General features: G+C 36.5%; 1 protein-coding gene across 1 annotated transcript in view; it reads left to right on the plus strand.

The window, feature by feature from the left end:
- The window catches only part of LOC137418475 (ETS translocation variant 1-like), a 144,799-nt gene that overhangs the window by 90,431 nt on the left and 37,825 nt on the right, over positions 1 to 16,543 (plus strand). Inside the window, exons 5-7 of the mRNA XM_078782566.1 lie at positions 3,552 to 3,726; positions 3,913 to 4,332; positions 9,406 to 9,680. Of these exons, the coding sequence (XP_078638692.1) occupies positions 3,552 to 3,726; positions 3,913 to 4,332; positions 9,406 to 9,680 (870 nt within the window). The remainder of the gene's footprint in view (positions 1 to 3,551; positions 3,727 to 3,912; positions 4,333 to 9,405; positions 9,681 to 16,543) is intronic.

Below are 16,543 nucleotides of genomic sequence, written 5' to 3' on the forward strand. Positions count from 1 at the left end.
AGCCCCGAGGGGTCAATCTCCGGCCATCATTCGCACGCAAGGCCCTGCAGACACATGTTCTGCTGTTCAAGCATCACTGTAAAGCGAAGCCGTGAAATTTGGAAACATGCTTTGCATTCATGAGCAAATTAGAATATTTAATGGGTTCTTCCATTTGTTTTGTTGTTTACTTAAGGTCAGGTATGTGGTAGAAAAATAATAAATAAATAAATAAAATAAGTGAAAATATGTAAAATGATAGATAATATAATATTAATAATAATCATAATAATAATAATATAATAAATAAATAAAATAAGTGAAAATATGTAAAATGATAGATCATATAATGATAAATAATAATAATAATAATAATAATAATAATAATATAATAAATAAATAAAATAAGTGATAATATGTGAAATGATAGATCATATAATAATAATAAGAAGAATAATAATAATAATAATATAATAAATAAATAAAATAAGTGAAAATATGTAAATTGATAGCTCATATAATAATTATAATAATATAATAAATAAATTAATAAAATAAGTGAAAATATGTAAAATGATAGATCATATAATAATAATAATAATAATAATAATAATAATATAATAAATAAATAAAATAAGTGAAAATATGTAAATTGATAGCTCATATAATAATAATAATAATATAATAAATAAATTAATAAAATAAGTGAAAATATGTAAAATGATAGATCATATAATAATAATAATAATAATAATAATAATATAATTAATAAATAAAATAAGCGAAAATATGTAAAATGATAGATCATATAATAATAATAATAATAATAATGATAATATAATAAATAAAAAATAACAATAAATAGTAATTCTAAATAATAAATATGAATAAATAAATACAAATTTGGGGAGATGCTTTGCATTCATGAGCAAATTAGAATATTTAATGGTTTCTTCTATTTGTTTTGTTGTTTCACTTAAGGTCAGGTATGTGATAGAAAAATAATAAATAAATAAATAATATAAGTAAAAATATGTAAAATGATAGATCATATAATAATAATAATAATAATAATAATAATAATAATATAATAAATAAAAAATGATAATAAATAAAAAATGATAATAAATAGTAATTCTAAACAATAAATATGAATAAATAAATAAAAATTGGAAAGATGCTTTGCATTCATGAGCAAATTAGAATATTTAATGGATTCTTCCATTTGTTTTGTTGTTTCAATTAAGGTCAGGTATGTGATAGAAAAATAATAAATAAATAAATATAATAAGTAAAAATATATAAAATGATAGATAATATAATAATAATAATAATAATAATTAATAATAATAATCTAATAAATAAATAATAATAATAAATGGTAATTCTAAATAATAAATATGAATAAATAAATAAAAATTTGGAAAGATGCTTTGCATTCATGAGCAAATTATAATATTTAATGGATTCTTCCATTTGTTTTGTTGTTACACTTAAGGTCAGGTATGTGATGGAATAATAACAAATAATAAATAAAATAAGTAAAAATATGTAAAATGATAGATAATAATAATCAATATAATAATAATAATAATAATATAAATAAAATAATAATAATAAATAGTAATTCTAAATAATAAATATGAATAAATAAATAAAAAATTGGAAAGATGCTTTGCATTCATGAGCAAATTAGAATATTTAATGGATTCTTTCATTTGTTTTGTTGTTTCAATTAAGGTCAGGTATGTGATAGAAAAATAATAAATAAATAAATATAATAAGTAAAAATATATAAAATGATAGATAATATAATAATAATAATAATAATAATAATAATAATTAATAATCTAATAAATAAATAATAATAATAAATAGTAATTCTAAATCATAAATATGAATAAATAAATAAAAATTGGAAAGATGCTTTGCATTCATGAGCAAATTAGAATATTTAATGGCTTCTTCCATTTGTTTTGTTGTTTCAATTAAGGTCAGGTATGTGATAGAAAAATAATAAATAAATAAATAAAATAATTAAAAATATATAAAATGATAGATAATATAATAATAATAATAATAATTAATAATAATAATCTAATAAATAAATAATAATAATAAATAGTAATTCTAAATAATAAATATGAATAAATAAGTAAAAATTTGGAAAGATGCTTTGCATTCATGAGCAAATTAGAATATTTAATGGATTCTTCCATTTGTTTTGTTGTTACACTTAAGGTCAGGTATGTGATGGAATAATAATAAATAATAAATAAAATAAGTAAAAATATGTAAAATGATAGATAATAATAATTAATATAATAATAATAATAATAATAATAATAATAATAATAAATAAATAAAAAATTGGAAAGATGCTTTGCATTCATGAGCAAATTAGAATATTTAATGGATTCTTCCATTTGTTTTGTTGTTTCAATTAAGGTCAGGTATGTGATAGAAAAATAATAAATAAATAAATATAATAAGTAAAAATATATAAAATGATAGATAATATAATAATAATAATAATAATAATAATAATAATTAATAATAATAATCTAATAAATAAATAATAATAATAAATAGTAATTCTAAATAATAAATATGAATAAATAAATAAAAATTTGGAAAGATGCTTTGCATTCATGAGCAAATTAGAATATTTAATGGATTCTTCCATTTGTTTTGTTGTTACACTTAAGGTCAGGTATGTAATAGAATAATAATAAATAATAAATAAAATAAATGAAAATATATAAAATGATAGATAATAATAATTAATAATATAATAATAATAATAATAATAATAATAAATAATAATAAATGTGAATACATAAATAATAAAAATGTGATAGAAAATAAATGTGCTTCTGGAAGCTACATTATTTATTTTTATTTCTGATAACTTTCTTAATACAACACACAACAACAGGACTTTTAATAGATTAAGGAATTTATTTATAAGGCCATTTTCCCTGCAAGAGTGGGGGTTAGCCTTGCGGTCCCCATGACAATGTTCTCCAAATTGTCATGGTTCTATTTTTGAGGCAATGTTTTTATGGCCGGATGCCCTTCCTGACGCCAACCCTTTGAGTCGCCTCTTACGATACGCAGGGATACGGTGTACCTATTCTGAACCGGGGTACACACCGGTTTCTTAATGTAGCACTTATTTATAGTCCACAATAAGTTTGGATTGGCCTATTTCATGTTATGGTCTGTGCACTCGCATCATGATCGTGAGGCCTGAGGTTAAATCTCATGTATTTTGTTGATTTGTTCAATCACTATTCACATCCTTGCTATTCCCATAAAAGCACAGCAAAGTCATACATACACATACTCCATTCACATGAATGTGCAAGATCCTCCACAAGCCTCAGACATTGTAGAAAACGATGCAATATTTGTATTATCCGAAAAGAAGTGGCATCTTAAATCACTTGAATATTAATGCATTCTGGTTCCCATGTGCATGAAGAATACATTCATTCTTCGTGTTCATGGCGCAGTATCAAACGTCCATTCATTAACGAGGCGTTGCCATCGTGCTCTATTGCTTGCAGTGGCATTCCATGGACCACCTCCTTCCAAAGTGAAGAAGGAACAGAGCACTGTCACCAAGGTCAGAGCGACCTGCAGTGGCATTGCAAAAACTTGTCACCAACCTGGGGGTCACAACAGTTGGGGCAGGCAGGGCTCACGTTGGGCTTCAACGACTGATGTGCACGATCAGGCCATGTACGGGTTTTTCTGTTCTCCCTTATTATGTTCCTTGCAGGTTTGTGATAAATTATATAATTTGATGTCTTCTTCCTAATTAGGGCTCACAAATTAAATTCTCAGAAAATATGTCGGCCATTTTGTTTCCATGTGGAAGGGAAAATATTTGTACTAAATTATTGTTTTTTTTCTGTTCCCCTTCAGGCATAGTGAGCAGAAAGGTCATGACGGTTCATCGCCCTGTATTCCAGATTCTTCTACCTGTCAGCGGCCGTCACTCTGTTCTGAGGCAGCCATTTCCTTAGTCTCAGAACAGTCTGAAACCAGATACACCTTAACCCTAGCTCCACCTCCAGCGACTGTATCAGCTACATCTATGGAGGCCTTACGATCCCAACACCTTTGTCATACCTCAGTCTTCTCCCATCCTCTCCTTCACGCTCAGCTCCCTGAAGCCTCCTGTAAAAGACATGGAGTAGCCCAAATGTCCTCAATTAGGCATATTCTTTGCTCCCAAAACCTCGTTGATAGTTCATACGGCATCAACCCTATCCGTCCACCCAGGGGTCTCCTTTCAACAAATGAAAATAGGCCAAATACTTCCCAGACCAGTCGAGACTACAGGTTATGCCAGGGGGGTGTGATGCACATTAACATATACTGTTAACATTTCTTTTCAATTTTCTGATTGAGCTACTGCAGCTGCAACTATATGTGTAGAGTTGATGTGTAGAGTTCATTGCATATGAGATGATAATCAGGAGTGTGCATTTTATTCCAAAAGTAAATTTATTCCATAAGGAAACATGGTGTCATTATTGATCCCACATTCCCCTTGCTTTTGATTAAATGCCATGTGCATCCCCCTAAGAACCATCCCATTCTCCTACCTCCTCCTCCAACCTCTACTATTTTATTAAAGCTGAAAAAACACCTGAAAATTCAATAAGTTGCAGTCGTAAAAACTCAACGACAACCTAATTGTTGGTCGTACCTCAGATTCTGCATTCAGGCAAATTATTACATTTCAAGGAGCTAGTTTATTTGTAAACTCGCCATTTTTACCGTCGCTTCGCTAACAACAACAACAACAAAAGGCATTTTAAGGCCATTTTCCCTGCTAGAGCGGGGGTTAGCCTTGCGGGCCCCATGACAATCTTCTTCATTTTGCCCTATTTTCTACATCTCCCCTTGTTAACCCCAGCCTGCTGTTGGCTTAGCGGTTAGGGTGCCAGCTTGGGATCCTAGAATCCTGGGTTCGAATCCCGGTCAATCGCTGAATTAACGCCAGGGGGGTTGATTCAGCCTGTCATTCCTTCCGAGTTCGGCAAATTGAGTACCAGTTCACTGGTAATTCCCTGTGTGTCGCAAGAGGTGACTAACAGGGTTGATGGCAGGAAGGGCATCTGGCCATAAAACATTGCTTCAAAAAGGGGACCACGGTGCCCAAAAAGGCCAACCCCTGCTCTGCGGGGAAAAATGGCCTCTATAGGAAGTTCGTACGTTCGCTCCCCTTGTTAACTCCCTTGCCCACATTCTTCCTCCACCACCTTTAGCCAAGTCTTCCTCGGTCTTCCCCGTCCTCTACTTCGGTCTTCCCCGTCCTCTACTTCCTTCTACATTCATTTCCATCACTCTTCTCAACCAGTCACGTTCATCCTTTCCCAACACATGACCAAACCATCTCAACCTGTTTCTCATCACAGGCTCTATTCCCATTATCTTTCGCAATTCATCATTTGTCTTCCTCTCTCTCAACGATACTCCACACATCCACCGAACCATTCACATTTCCACCCTTTCCAGCCTTCATTGCTGCTCTACGTTCATTACCCATGCTTTGCTGAAGGATTTAATAATATAATAAAAAAACACACAAACATTGTGCACTATTCACTCTATAATTTATCCGAAGTCATCTTCCATCTGCTTGGAAGTTACAGTAACATGAAAAAGTAAGTACACCCCATGTAAAGTTTTGACTTTTTCAACATATTTCAACATACAGCTATTTGATCTTCATTTCAACAATATTGACAGATAAAGGTGATATAATATAACAAATATCATGAAACATTTACATTTTGTAGTCCATTGTATAATTTAAATAAACATAAATGCAAATTTCGCATTTAGAAAAAGTAAGTACACCCCTACATTTATCACTACTTCAAATACCTAAAATTAGAATCAGGTGCACCAGCTCAGGTGCAAATGATTAGAACATCGTTAGAGAGGATCTTGGAAGAACCTGTCTTATTTAAACCTCAGACATTTAGTTTGGTTTGCTCTTTGTTGTTGAAGTGTGCGGCATCACCATGCCTAGATCAAAAGAGCTCACTGAGGCCTTCAGAAAGAAGGTTATAGATGCCTACGAGTCTGGGAAGGGATTTAAAAAGTTCTCCAAACAATTTGAAATCAATCATTCGACTGTCCGGAAGATCATCTACAAGTGGAGAAGATTCCAAACAACTGCCAACTTGTTCAGGCCAGGCCGACCCAGCAAGTTCAGCCTGAGAGCAGAACGCAAGATGCTGAAAGAAGTCTCTAAGAACCCCCAGAATGTCATCACGGGACCTACAGGTAGCTCTAGCCACTGTTGATGTCAAAGTGCACGAGTATACCATTAGAAAGAGGCTGCACAAATTTGATCTACATGGGAGGTGTGCCAGGAGGAAACCTTTGCTGTCCAGAAAGAACATCAGGGCAAGACTAAAGTTTGCCAATGAACACCTTGGCAAAGACCAGCACTTCTGGAACAATGTGCTCTGGACAGATGAGTCAATGGTAGAGCTATTTGGCCACAGTACCAGAAGACATGTTTGGCGAAAACCAAAGATAGCATTTGACCACAAAACCTGATACCAACTTTAAAGCATGGTGGTGGAAATATTATGGTTTGGGGCAGCTTTGCAGCATCAGGGCCTGGGCAGCTCACCATCATAGAATCCACGATGAATTCTTCATTGTACCAGAGGGTGCTTGAGGATAATTTGAGGCCATCTGTCGGAAAGTTGAAGCTCAACCGAAGGTCGACCTTGCAACATGACAATGACCCTAAACATACCAGTAAATCCACCAAGGAATGGCTGAAAAGAAAGAAATGGAGGGTTCTGGAATGGCCAAGTCAAAGCACGGATCTAAATCCCATCGAGATGTTGTGGGGGGATTTGAAACGAGCTGTGCATGCAAGAAACCCCTCAAATATCGCACAGCTGAAAGAATTCTGCATGGTGGAGTGGGCAAAAATTTCTCCCAGTCGATGTCAGAGACTGGTCGACAGTTATAAGAAACGCCTACTTGAGGTTGTTTCTGCCAAAGGGGGCAATACCACCTATTAGAGCCAAGGGTGTACTTATTTTTTCCACATGCGAAATTTGTATTTATGTTTATTTAAATTATACAATGGACTACAAAATGTAAATGTTTCATGATATTTGTTATGTTATATCACCTTTATCTATCAATATTGTTGAAATGAAGATCAAATAGCTGTATGTTGAAATATGGTGAAAAAGTCAAAACTTTACATGGGTGTACTTACTTTTTCACTTGACTGTACCTAACATCATCTTCATAAACCATCTTTGCTGCTTATACATGGTACGAGCAAAAATCATTTCCACTTCCTGCACTACGAAGCTCAGCGTCAGATGTTTTGTTATGAACCACTGCTTAAAATGCGTGAAATGAAACATTTTGAAAAATTTGAATTATTCTCACCTAGATTTCAACATCACTGTAATGCATGTTATGAAATTGTTTGAATTTTCTTTATATAACATGATGATTTGTAATACCGGTTACCACCGAGCGGTGCTATACGATGCACATTTACATGGAGAGAATTGGGGTCTTTCGCCAACCATGTACCGTTGAAAATAGGTTGACCAACCAAAACCAACCAACCAACCCTCCCCAGATATGCTACCCAGACAGGAACATGCAAAATTTGGTTGGATTTGGTTCAGAAGTTTTATAGTTTTTGAAGCAAATATAAACAAATATACAATTTCACTTTTATGGTATAGACGACATTAAACTTCCTTTTATAACAAAAAAGCTTCAATATACCAATAACTACATACCGGAAGTGGTTAATTTTTTTTAAGTTCAGTTCACATTTTGAACATACGAAGTTCAAATTTAAATTCAGCAAACACCAACAAAGGGAATGGTCTCAGCCTTACTATTCATGCATGCATAAGTAGCACTTTACTGCAGGTTTGCATCACTTTTGTTGTGAATCTATGCCCTCCATCCCCCAACAGAAAAGATTAGGAATTTAGAATTTAGCCAAGGTACCAGCACATCACCTGCCTTTTTTTGAATGGTGTTGCTTGATTTTTTTAAATATGCAAGGGAATGCTAGGATGTAGGACAATTGGCTTAACGCCTCCCTCCAAAAAAACTGCGCTCATACATTCAACGTCCTGCCCACGAAGTGCCAGGATGGCAGTTTATAGTGTAGGGGATTGAACCCGTTCTAGAGAGCTCACAGGTGAAAGGACCTCCAAACTACCTTGCACACTGACTTTTACGGGCAAGGTAGTTCGAAGGTATCCTTTTCAAGCAATCCTCGTTTTTTTTCTTTTAACCCTCACCCCAGGAGAAGGTTGCGTCTGTTTGTTTGTCTGTTTGACCGTTTGTCTGTCTGTTTGTTTGTTTGTCTGCACAAAACGTGAGTATGCTTTTCTCTGCAACCGTTTGTCCGATTGACATAAAATTCTCATCACAGGGGCGCCTCCTCCTGTAGAAATTTATAATTTTAATTATAACATCATAGGTCACATGGTACGGGCGCCATCTTGGGAAAACCGAAAAACTTTGCACCTCTATATCTCCAAAACTGCTTCATGGAAAAATTGAAACATGGCTCATTGTCAAGTATTCTCCATGGGGAACAATATATATTCATGACGATGTCATCGATGCCTTCATTATGACATCATAATTAGTCAAGTAGAACACTTGAGCACATCAGTTTGAAATTTATTGAGCAGTATCTACACAAAAATTGTAAGGGAGAAATAAATTGATGATGTCATCGGTCACGTGGTTCAGCAGCCATATTGGATTGAACATAAATCCTCATCATCAATAAACCACACAATCACAACAGCTAATAAACACCACACAAACACCGAAACATGTCCTGGCGAGCATCTGGAATCGCTGATTGCCCTTTTGTGTTAGGTTTGCAAAACTGATCAAAAATGTTGAAGCCAAATGTTATTGTTGAAAATGTTAATATTGTCTATAATTTTGAATATACTTAGCATGAACTACATGGTTTTGAATATACTTAGCATGAACTACATGGTTTTGAATATACTTAGCATGAACTACATGGTTTTGAATATACTTAGCATGAACAACATGGTTTTGAATATACTTAGCATGAACTACATGGTTTTGAATATACTTAGCATGAACTACATGGTTTTGAATATACTTAGCATGAACTACATGGTTTTGAATATACTTAGCATGAACTACATGGTTTTGAATATACTTAGCATGAACTACATGGTTTTGAATATACTTAGCATGAACTACATGGTTTTGAATATACTTAGCATGAACTACATGGTTTTGAATATACTTCGTATTAGCATGAAACAACATTGGGAGAAACCTTCCTTGCTTATGATGTTGATCTTGAATGTGCTGTGTGTTCCGGTTGGTATTCCACAGGCATCAAAGACAGGTCTCTTCTCCTTGTCGCACCATGGCAGCTCCACCGATGGCGAGGTTGCTCCCACATCATCTCCCGTATCAGAGACAATCGTTGCATCCTCTCCTGAATTACCGATCTCCTTTCATTCCTCCAATACAATCACATCCATGGCAGAATTTCAAACAGGAATATCATGATGAATCTCAATATAAATGGTGCTTACCCGACAGCAGTTCCAGCATCTCTAATGTTGCAGTCAAGCAAGAACCCAAAGAACCTCTTTCCGAACAAGGTAATCGAAAACACACACATACACTTTTGTACTTTTAAGTTTAAAAAGCTTTTCCCCATTAAGAAAATCAGTCATCTCCCTGACTCTAATTGTATTGATAATTATTATTCAATATAACACATACCACCAAGTTAAGTCAATTATTATAAGGCTTGTGTTTACCAACTTGAAAGCATCATGTTACCAGGCTTGACCAAGAAGAAGAACCACCTTTAGAGGCCATTTTTCCCCATAGAGGGGTTGGCCTTTTTCAGGCAACATGGTCCCCTTTTTTTGAAGCAATGTTTTATGGTCTAGATGCTCTTCCTGCCACCAACCCTGTTAGTCGCCTTTTGCGACACATAGGGAATTACCAGGAACTGGTACTCAATTTGCCGACCTCGGAAGAATGACAGGCTGAGTCAACCCCCCTGGTGTTAATTCAGCGGTCGAATGGGATTCGAACCCAGGATCCTCGGATCCCAAGCCGGCACCCTAACACCAGGCTTACCAGTATTGACCCCTGACCCATAAATGATGTGTCCACCCCCAAATTTCTGTTTGGTATGACCCACACAAGACGATGCAAGATGTCCCGGCAGCATGATCTGGATGTTGCATACATCACATTTTACATGGGGAAATTACCAAGAGTCTGTACACAATATTCCATGTCTAATAGATGAATGTCCATCAGGTTACAAAGTTGTTGCAAAGTGGTATAAAGACAAGAATGGCAGATATGTGAATCAACACAAAATGGTGAAGAGTTTAAGAAAAATAAAATAGGAGACGGAGGGGATAGGGAGGGGGGGGGGGAACTTTAAAATGTTGATCAAGCTGTTTACGCAAGGCCAGTATATCTACTCACTAAAAGTCATTTCGGATAACATGAAGATTTTTTTGGCACACTTTGTTCATTCAGTAAAATTGCTTCCCTTTTTCATTTGTTTTCCACTTTTTATTGTTTCAGTTTCAATTGTTTCTTCCTATCCCGAAATCTCTAATTAATTCCATCTTATTTCCGTTCATTAATCTTTATTTGGTGCTCTTGGACCGTTTTTCTGTGCACATGTAATGGCCAGTAAAACGCTATTACTCCTTAAACACTAACACAATAATGAATATGATATAATTTTACAATCTATTCATTTTATAAGAATATATTTTCCATTTTTACTCCAGACCTCAGACATATTTTCCTAAATCATTTTCACCCGCGCGGATTCAAGAAAACCATTTTTACAGCTGGTATGAAAGTCCTTGAAATGCCAATTTTATCACCACTGTGGCTCATTAACCTCTAAATATTTAAAGCAAGGGAAAAGTACATGAGCATTAACCTTAGTCATCTCAACATTGTTGCTGTATCGAATATAGACCACTTGCAGGATTAAATCCATCACCAATGGCATGTGTTTTGTCTGGACCTGCCAGAACAGCCTTGAGGTGTGGACATTTACCTCTGAGCTGTCTAGTCTGGGTTCGATATCAATTCCAAAAAAATATCAATTCGAGTTTCTTTTTAAGTCCCCTACCGGTGTACACCAGAGGGGACTATAGGTTTGCACGCCGTCCCTCCGTCCGTCAGTCCGTCAGTCCGTCAGTCCGTCCGTCAGTCCGTCAGTCTGTCAGTTCGTCACACCAAGAACAGTTTTCCGGACTTTTTATCTAAACGCTTAATGCTAATGATTTCAAACTTGGTACATGGTTTCCTCATGATAAGTTGCAGATCGAGTTCGAACTTCACGACGTTTCGATCATTTTGGACAAAGTTATGGCACTTTGAACTTTGGGAATTCTGATAATTCTGATGTTCCTTAACTCAGTGCCATTTAAAGTTTTAATTTCCTTTAAAAAACATTTTCTCTGCAATAATTGGACTGATTGAGATCAAATTTTCACCGTAGGGGGGACTCGGTCTGTAAATCATTTGAATGGTAATTATGACGTCACAGGTCACGTGGTTCGGCCGCCATATTGTTTTTCGTGAAAACACGAAAACCCCTTTTTCTCTGCAACAGCTGAACACATCGAGGCGAAACTTTGCAGGCATAATCGCATACCCATGACGAACAAAAAAGTCAGCGAGCATGACGTCATGCGTCACATGGTTTCAGCGTTATGACGTTTTTAAGCATGAACCTTTAAAACCGAGCTCCTCCCTCATTTTTGTTCCAATCGAGGGGAAAGTTCACAGATCTGTTCAGCATGTCAGTCTACTAAAATGTCCTTTTGGAATTTGCGATAGGGCACGTGGTTTGGCAGATATCGTTAATTAAACGAAAAAAAATTTTTTTTTAAATGGATATCTCTTGAATCGCTAGTACATCAGACCGTGAGTTGGTAATTATATAATTCACACAGTGCAATACATGTAGGCTGCTCCACGGAGCGACCTTGCGGGCTTATCAACGAGGCGAGGCGTGACACACATGTGTCTCAGCATACCTCAGATCAAGTTTGAAAACCAGCATCAACCGTGCATAAATTTGCATATTCGATCATTTTTGACAAAGTTATGGCACTTTTAGTGGGGCGGCTTAGCCCAAATATTCAAAAGAATTGTGCATTTTGTGAAACAAGCACCAAATTTGGCACCAATGTACATTAATATGTTGCGAACATTTTCAGATATTGGGCCACTTGAAATTCCGTAATTTTTTTTTTCAAATTTTTTCAAATTTCGTAATTTCAAATTTTTCGGGTGACACTGTCACAATTTCGGTCTTCGAAGCCGGCCGATAGGCAAAGTGTGACCGGAAGGGACGAGGTTCTCCTGACCACGTGGCCCTCGATCTGGGAAGCGAGAGGCGTTCCATTAGTGGACGCGCTCCTCACGCCCGACTTTTGGGCGGCCCCGGCAGGCCGTTTGTTTTGACGTTCCGTGACAGGCCCCGCACCCCCACCTCTGGGCCGACCGGAAGCTTGTGCTGAGTACATCATACCTGAACAACTCAGTGAGGCAGAACACAGCAGTGCACACCAGGGTGACCCCTTCAGTGCATAAACCAATTAACCTGTCCACTGCAGGGCATATAGAAATGAAGTTATTTTCTGCATATAATAATAATATAAGTTCAGTTCTATATAACAATTTCTGTTATCACCAGTACCACTACAACTACTACTACTACAAGCTTTGTCTGGAATTTTGTGGACTAACAGACAAACAGACATACAGACAAGCTGGGATCAAAACATTACCTCCTTCCACCATTGAGTGTAGAGGTAAACATCATGGAAATTATATCATGCCCTAGATTTAATTCATGCTTACCCGTGTATTTGCTTCACTGGTTCACAAGGTCTTTTGCATACATGTAATTCAGACTCTCGTCTTCATTGCTGACCACACAATGTTCGCAACATATTAATGTACATTTGTGCCAAATTTGGTGCTTGTATCACAAAATGCACAATTCTTTTGAATATTTGGGCTAAGCCGCCCCACTATATCGGCTGGCCTCGAAGACCGAAATTGTGACGGTGTCACCCGAAAAATTTGAAATTACGAAATTTGCAAAAATTTGAAAAAAAAAATTACGGAATTTCAAGTGGCCCAATATCTGAAAATGTTCGCAACATATTAATGTACATTTGTGCCAAATTTGGTGCTTGTATCACAAAATGCACAACAGGTTTGCTATGCTGCTACACTATTTGAACTTTGGTAGGGGACATGTATTGCAGCGCAATACTCAGAATGCTTGTTGTTTTTATGCCTCCGCCCCCAAAGGTGGCCGAAGGCATTATGTTTTCGGGTTGTCCGTCCGTTGTCCGTCCGTTGTCTGTCCGTCCTGGTGTTGGCTTAGCGGTTAGGGTGCCGGCTTGGGATCCCAGGATCCTGGGTTCGAATCCCGGTCGATCGCTGAATTAACGCCAGGGGGGTTGACTCAGCCTGTCATCCTTCCGAGGTCGGCAAATTGAGTACCAGCTTGCTGGGATGAATGATCCCGGTGTGTACCCCGGTTTAGAAAAGGAACACCATATCCCTGCGCATCGTAAGAGGCGACTAAGGGTTGGTGCCAGGAAGGGCATCCGGCCATAAAACATTGCCTCAAACAGGGAACCATGATTGTCATGGGGCCCGCAAGGCTAACCCCCGCTTTAGCGGGGAAAATGGCCTTAAAACGATCATTCATTCATTCATTTTTTGTTGTCCGTCCATATGGGCTAAACCTCGTTTTTCTCAGCAACCGCATGTCCAATTGAGACGATACTTTCAGGGTGTCGGAGTGACACCCATGCAGAATGTTTTTATGATAATTGTGACATCATAGGTCACGTGGTTTGGCAGCTATCTTGGATTAAACGCAAATAATTAAAGAAATATTTCTCGGAAACCACTGAATGGAAAAATTTGAAACTTGCCACATTCTCAAGTACTCCCAATGGGGAACAAAAGCATGATAACGATGACATCATAGGTGAAGTGGTAAACCAGGCAAAAATGTTTTAATCGAATTACTTATCCTAAAAAATCTGAAATTGCACGCACATGATCTATGACCCATTTGGAATGAAATATTAAATTTATGACATCATAGGTCACATGGTTTGGCAGCCATAATGGATTTAACCTAAAACTTTAAAAAAAACATCTTCTCCCAAAAAAACAAATCGATTGACTTGAAACTTTATGTATGTCATTGACTAGGCATGGCAATTAAAAGATGATCACGAAAACAGCATTGGTCACATGGTGTGGCAGCCATATTGGATTGAAGGAAAATATTAAATAATTATATCTCTGAAACCGCTTACCCTATCGATGTGAAATTTAAAAAATATCATCTACCACCACTGTTGCATATAGTTTGAAAATGATGATGTTGTAGGTCACGTGGTTTGGCAGCCATCTTGGATAGAAAAACTAACCTTCTCGATCAACACAAAACTTCACAAACGTGATCCCCTACCCATAAATATGACACCCGGAAAGTACCGAACATTAATATCAGCAGTTTGAGCAGTCAGTCAGCAGTTTGAAAGAGCTTTATATACAGTATATGATGTATACCTTGTCATCCCTATGGTTTTTCTTTTAAATACGGGCAATACCCCCTGGCTGCTCACCTGGTAGAATAAGGCAGTTCACTACACCGACTAAGGTATTTTAAACAGTATCACAGTTTTATAAACCAATTTCAATGCTTGCTAGAAGACAGGGAAGCATGTAGAATCTTACCAACGTAATCATAAGACTTTAAACAAACAAACAAAAAATATCTATTTTTGGGGGCAAACTCCCCTCCCCCGTAGACTCCCGCATATCCCGATTTTTCTAATGCCAAACAAATATTGGTAAATCACTGGTAATAAAGGTTGCGATCAAGTTTCATCAAAATAGTGTGTGTAGTTTTGGAGAAGATTGCAAATCCCTATTTTAGGGGGTTTCGTTGAGCGGTTTCAGAGAAAATGATGTTTTTTGACCATTTTTTCCCCTTTAATCCAATATAGATATCATACCATGTAACATATGACGTCAGAGTTAGCAATAAAATATTCTCCAGGGGAAGTCACTCCTATTTGTTAAGGTTCACATTGACCGGCCAAGCGGTTGCAGAGAAAAACATTTTTAAAGCGAAAATATATAGACCCGGACACACATAGACAGACACACAGATAGACACACACAGGGGCATTACAAATAGTCTCGCATCCTTTTTGTGGCGAGACTAACAAAGCTCTCTGATGGGCTGAACAAAGCAAAAAAAAATTTGGGAAGGAATATCACTATTGGCTCATTCTTTCCAGTAACTCGGGACTCATTTTTCCGACCTTGGAAGGATGAGCAGGCTGAATCAATCCACCTGGTGGTAATCAACGGCATAACAAGGGTTTGAACCTAAGACAGGCTTCATGTTCATATTAAACAACTAGGAATTGTAACTTACTTGAGGTAGGTAAAATTTAACACATCTTCCAGTTCGTAACAATATATTATTTGGAAAATAATCATTAAGTACGAACATAACCAATGAGGAAGAAACTTCCTTGACCTTGCACTTTCAACCCTTCCTGTCGCAAACATGTCTGTCTGCAATAACATCGGAAAGAGTAACCAAAGACTCATTCACTCAGAGAATGTACTATTTGGTGTGAAGGCACCAGCACCACTATTGTGACAAGTTTGACATACGGACATGAGATTTGGATGTTTGTTGGGTGGTATGGCATCACTGTTTTTCCAAGTGGGACATTTCAAGCTCATTTTTGGCACTGGAAAACAAATGCAAAAACATTGGGAGATAAACTTTGCAGCATAAATCTCATTTTGCAAAGACCTGATTGCCACACAGACACCATCCTTGTTTGGAGGTGATGTGTTGTCATAATTATGTGCATGACATCAGTGTCATGTCACATCTTGGGGCAATGTGCTTCTTTCGTTTATATATACAGACTTGGCATTTAATATGGAATTTTTTTTCTTCTTGACTTGGGTTTACTTTCTTATCTCAGTATATCAATCTGGTGAGTTTCTTTTACACTTTGGTGATTTATTTGTTAAAAGAACCATGTCACTGCTTGTCTGTCGCAGCAAGAAGTCAACAACAGGATTATATCACAGGTGGCGTGGCAAAATGTACGGACAGGTGCATTTGATTATTGGCTTCACAGTCGGGTATACAAGGGTTGTTGCGTTCTGTATTAGTGGAAAACAACTGCTGCACGTCTCCAAAAGTTATTGCCACTTCCTCTGGAGATGGTCCGTCAATTAGACAATGCTGTTTGTCATGGAGTGGTGGCTTTACGAAATTACGGCATGAAACACCGTGCTATTGCTCGGCAGTATGGCATCACTCAAGGTCAGGTGTCAAAGATCCTGAAACGAAATGCTCAGAGGGGTGTCCCTACTCCAATACCGAGGCCAGGAC

This window comes from Myxine glutinosa, chromosome 7 (assembly GCF_964187855.1).
Source record: "Myxine glutinosa chromosome 7, kmMyxGlut1.1, whole genome shotgun sequence".
Lineage (NCBI taxonomy): Eukaryota > Metazoa > Chordata > Myxini > Myxiniformes > Myxinidae > Myxine > Myxine glutinosa.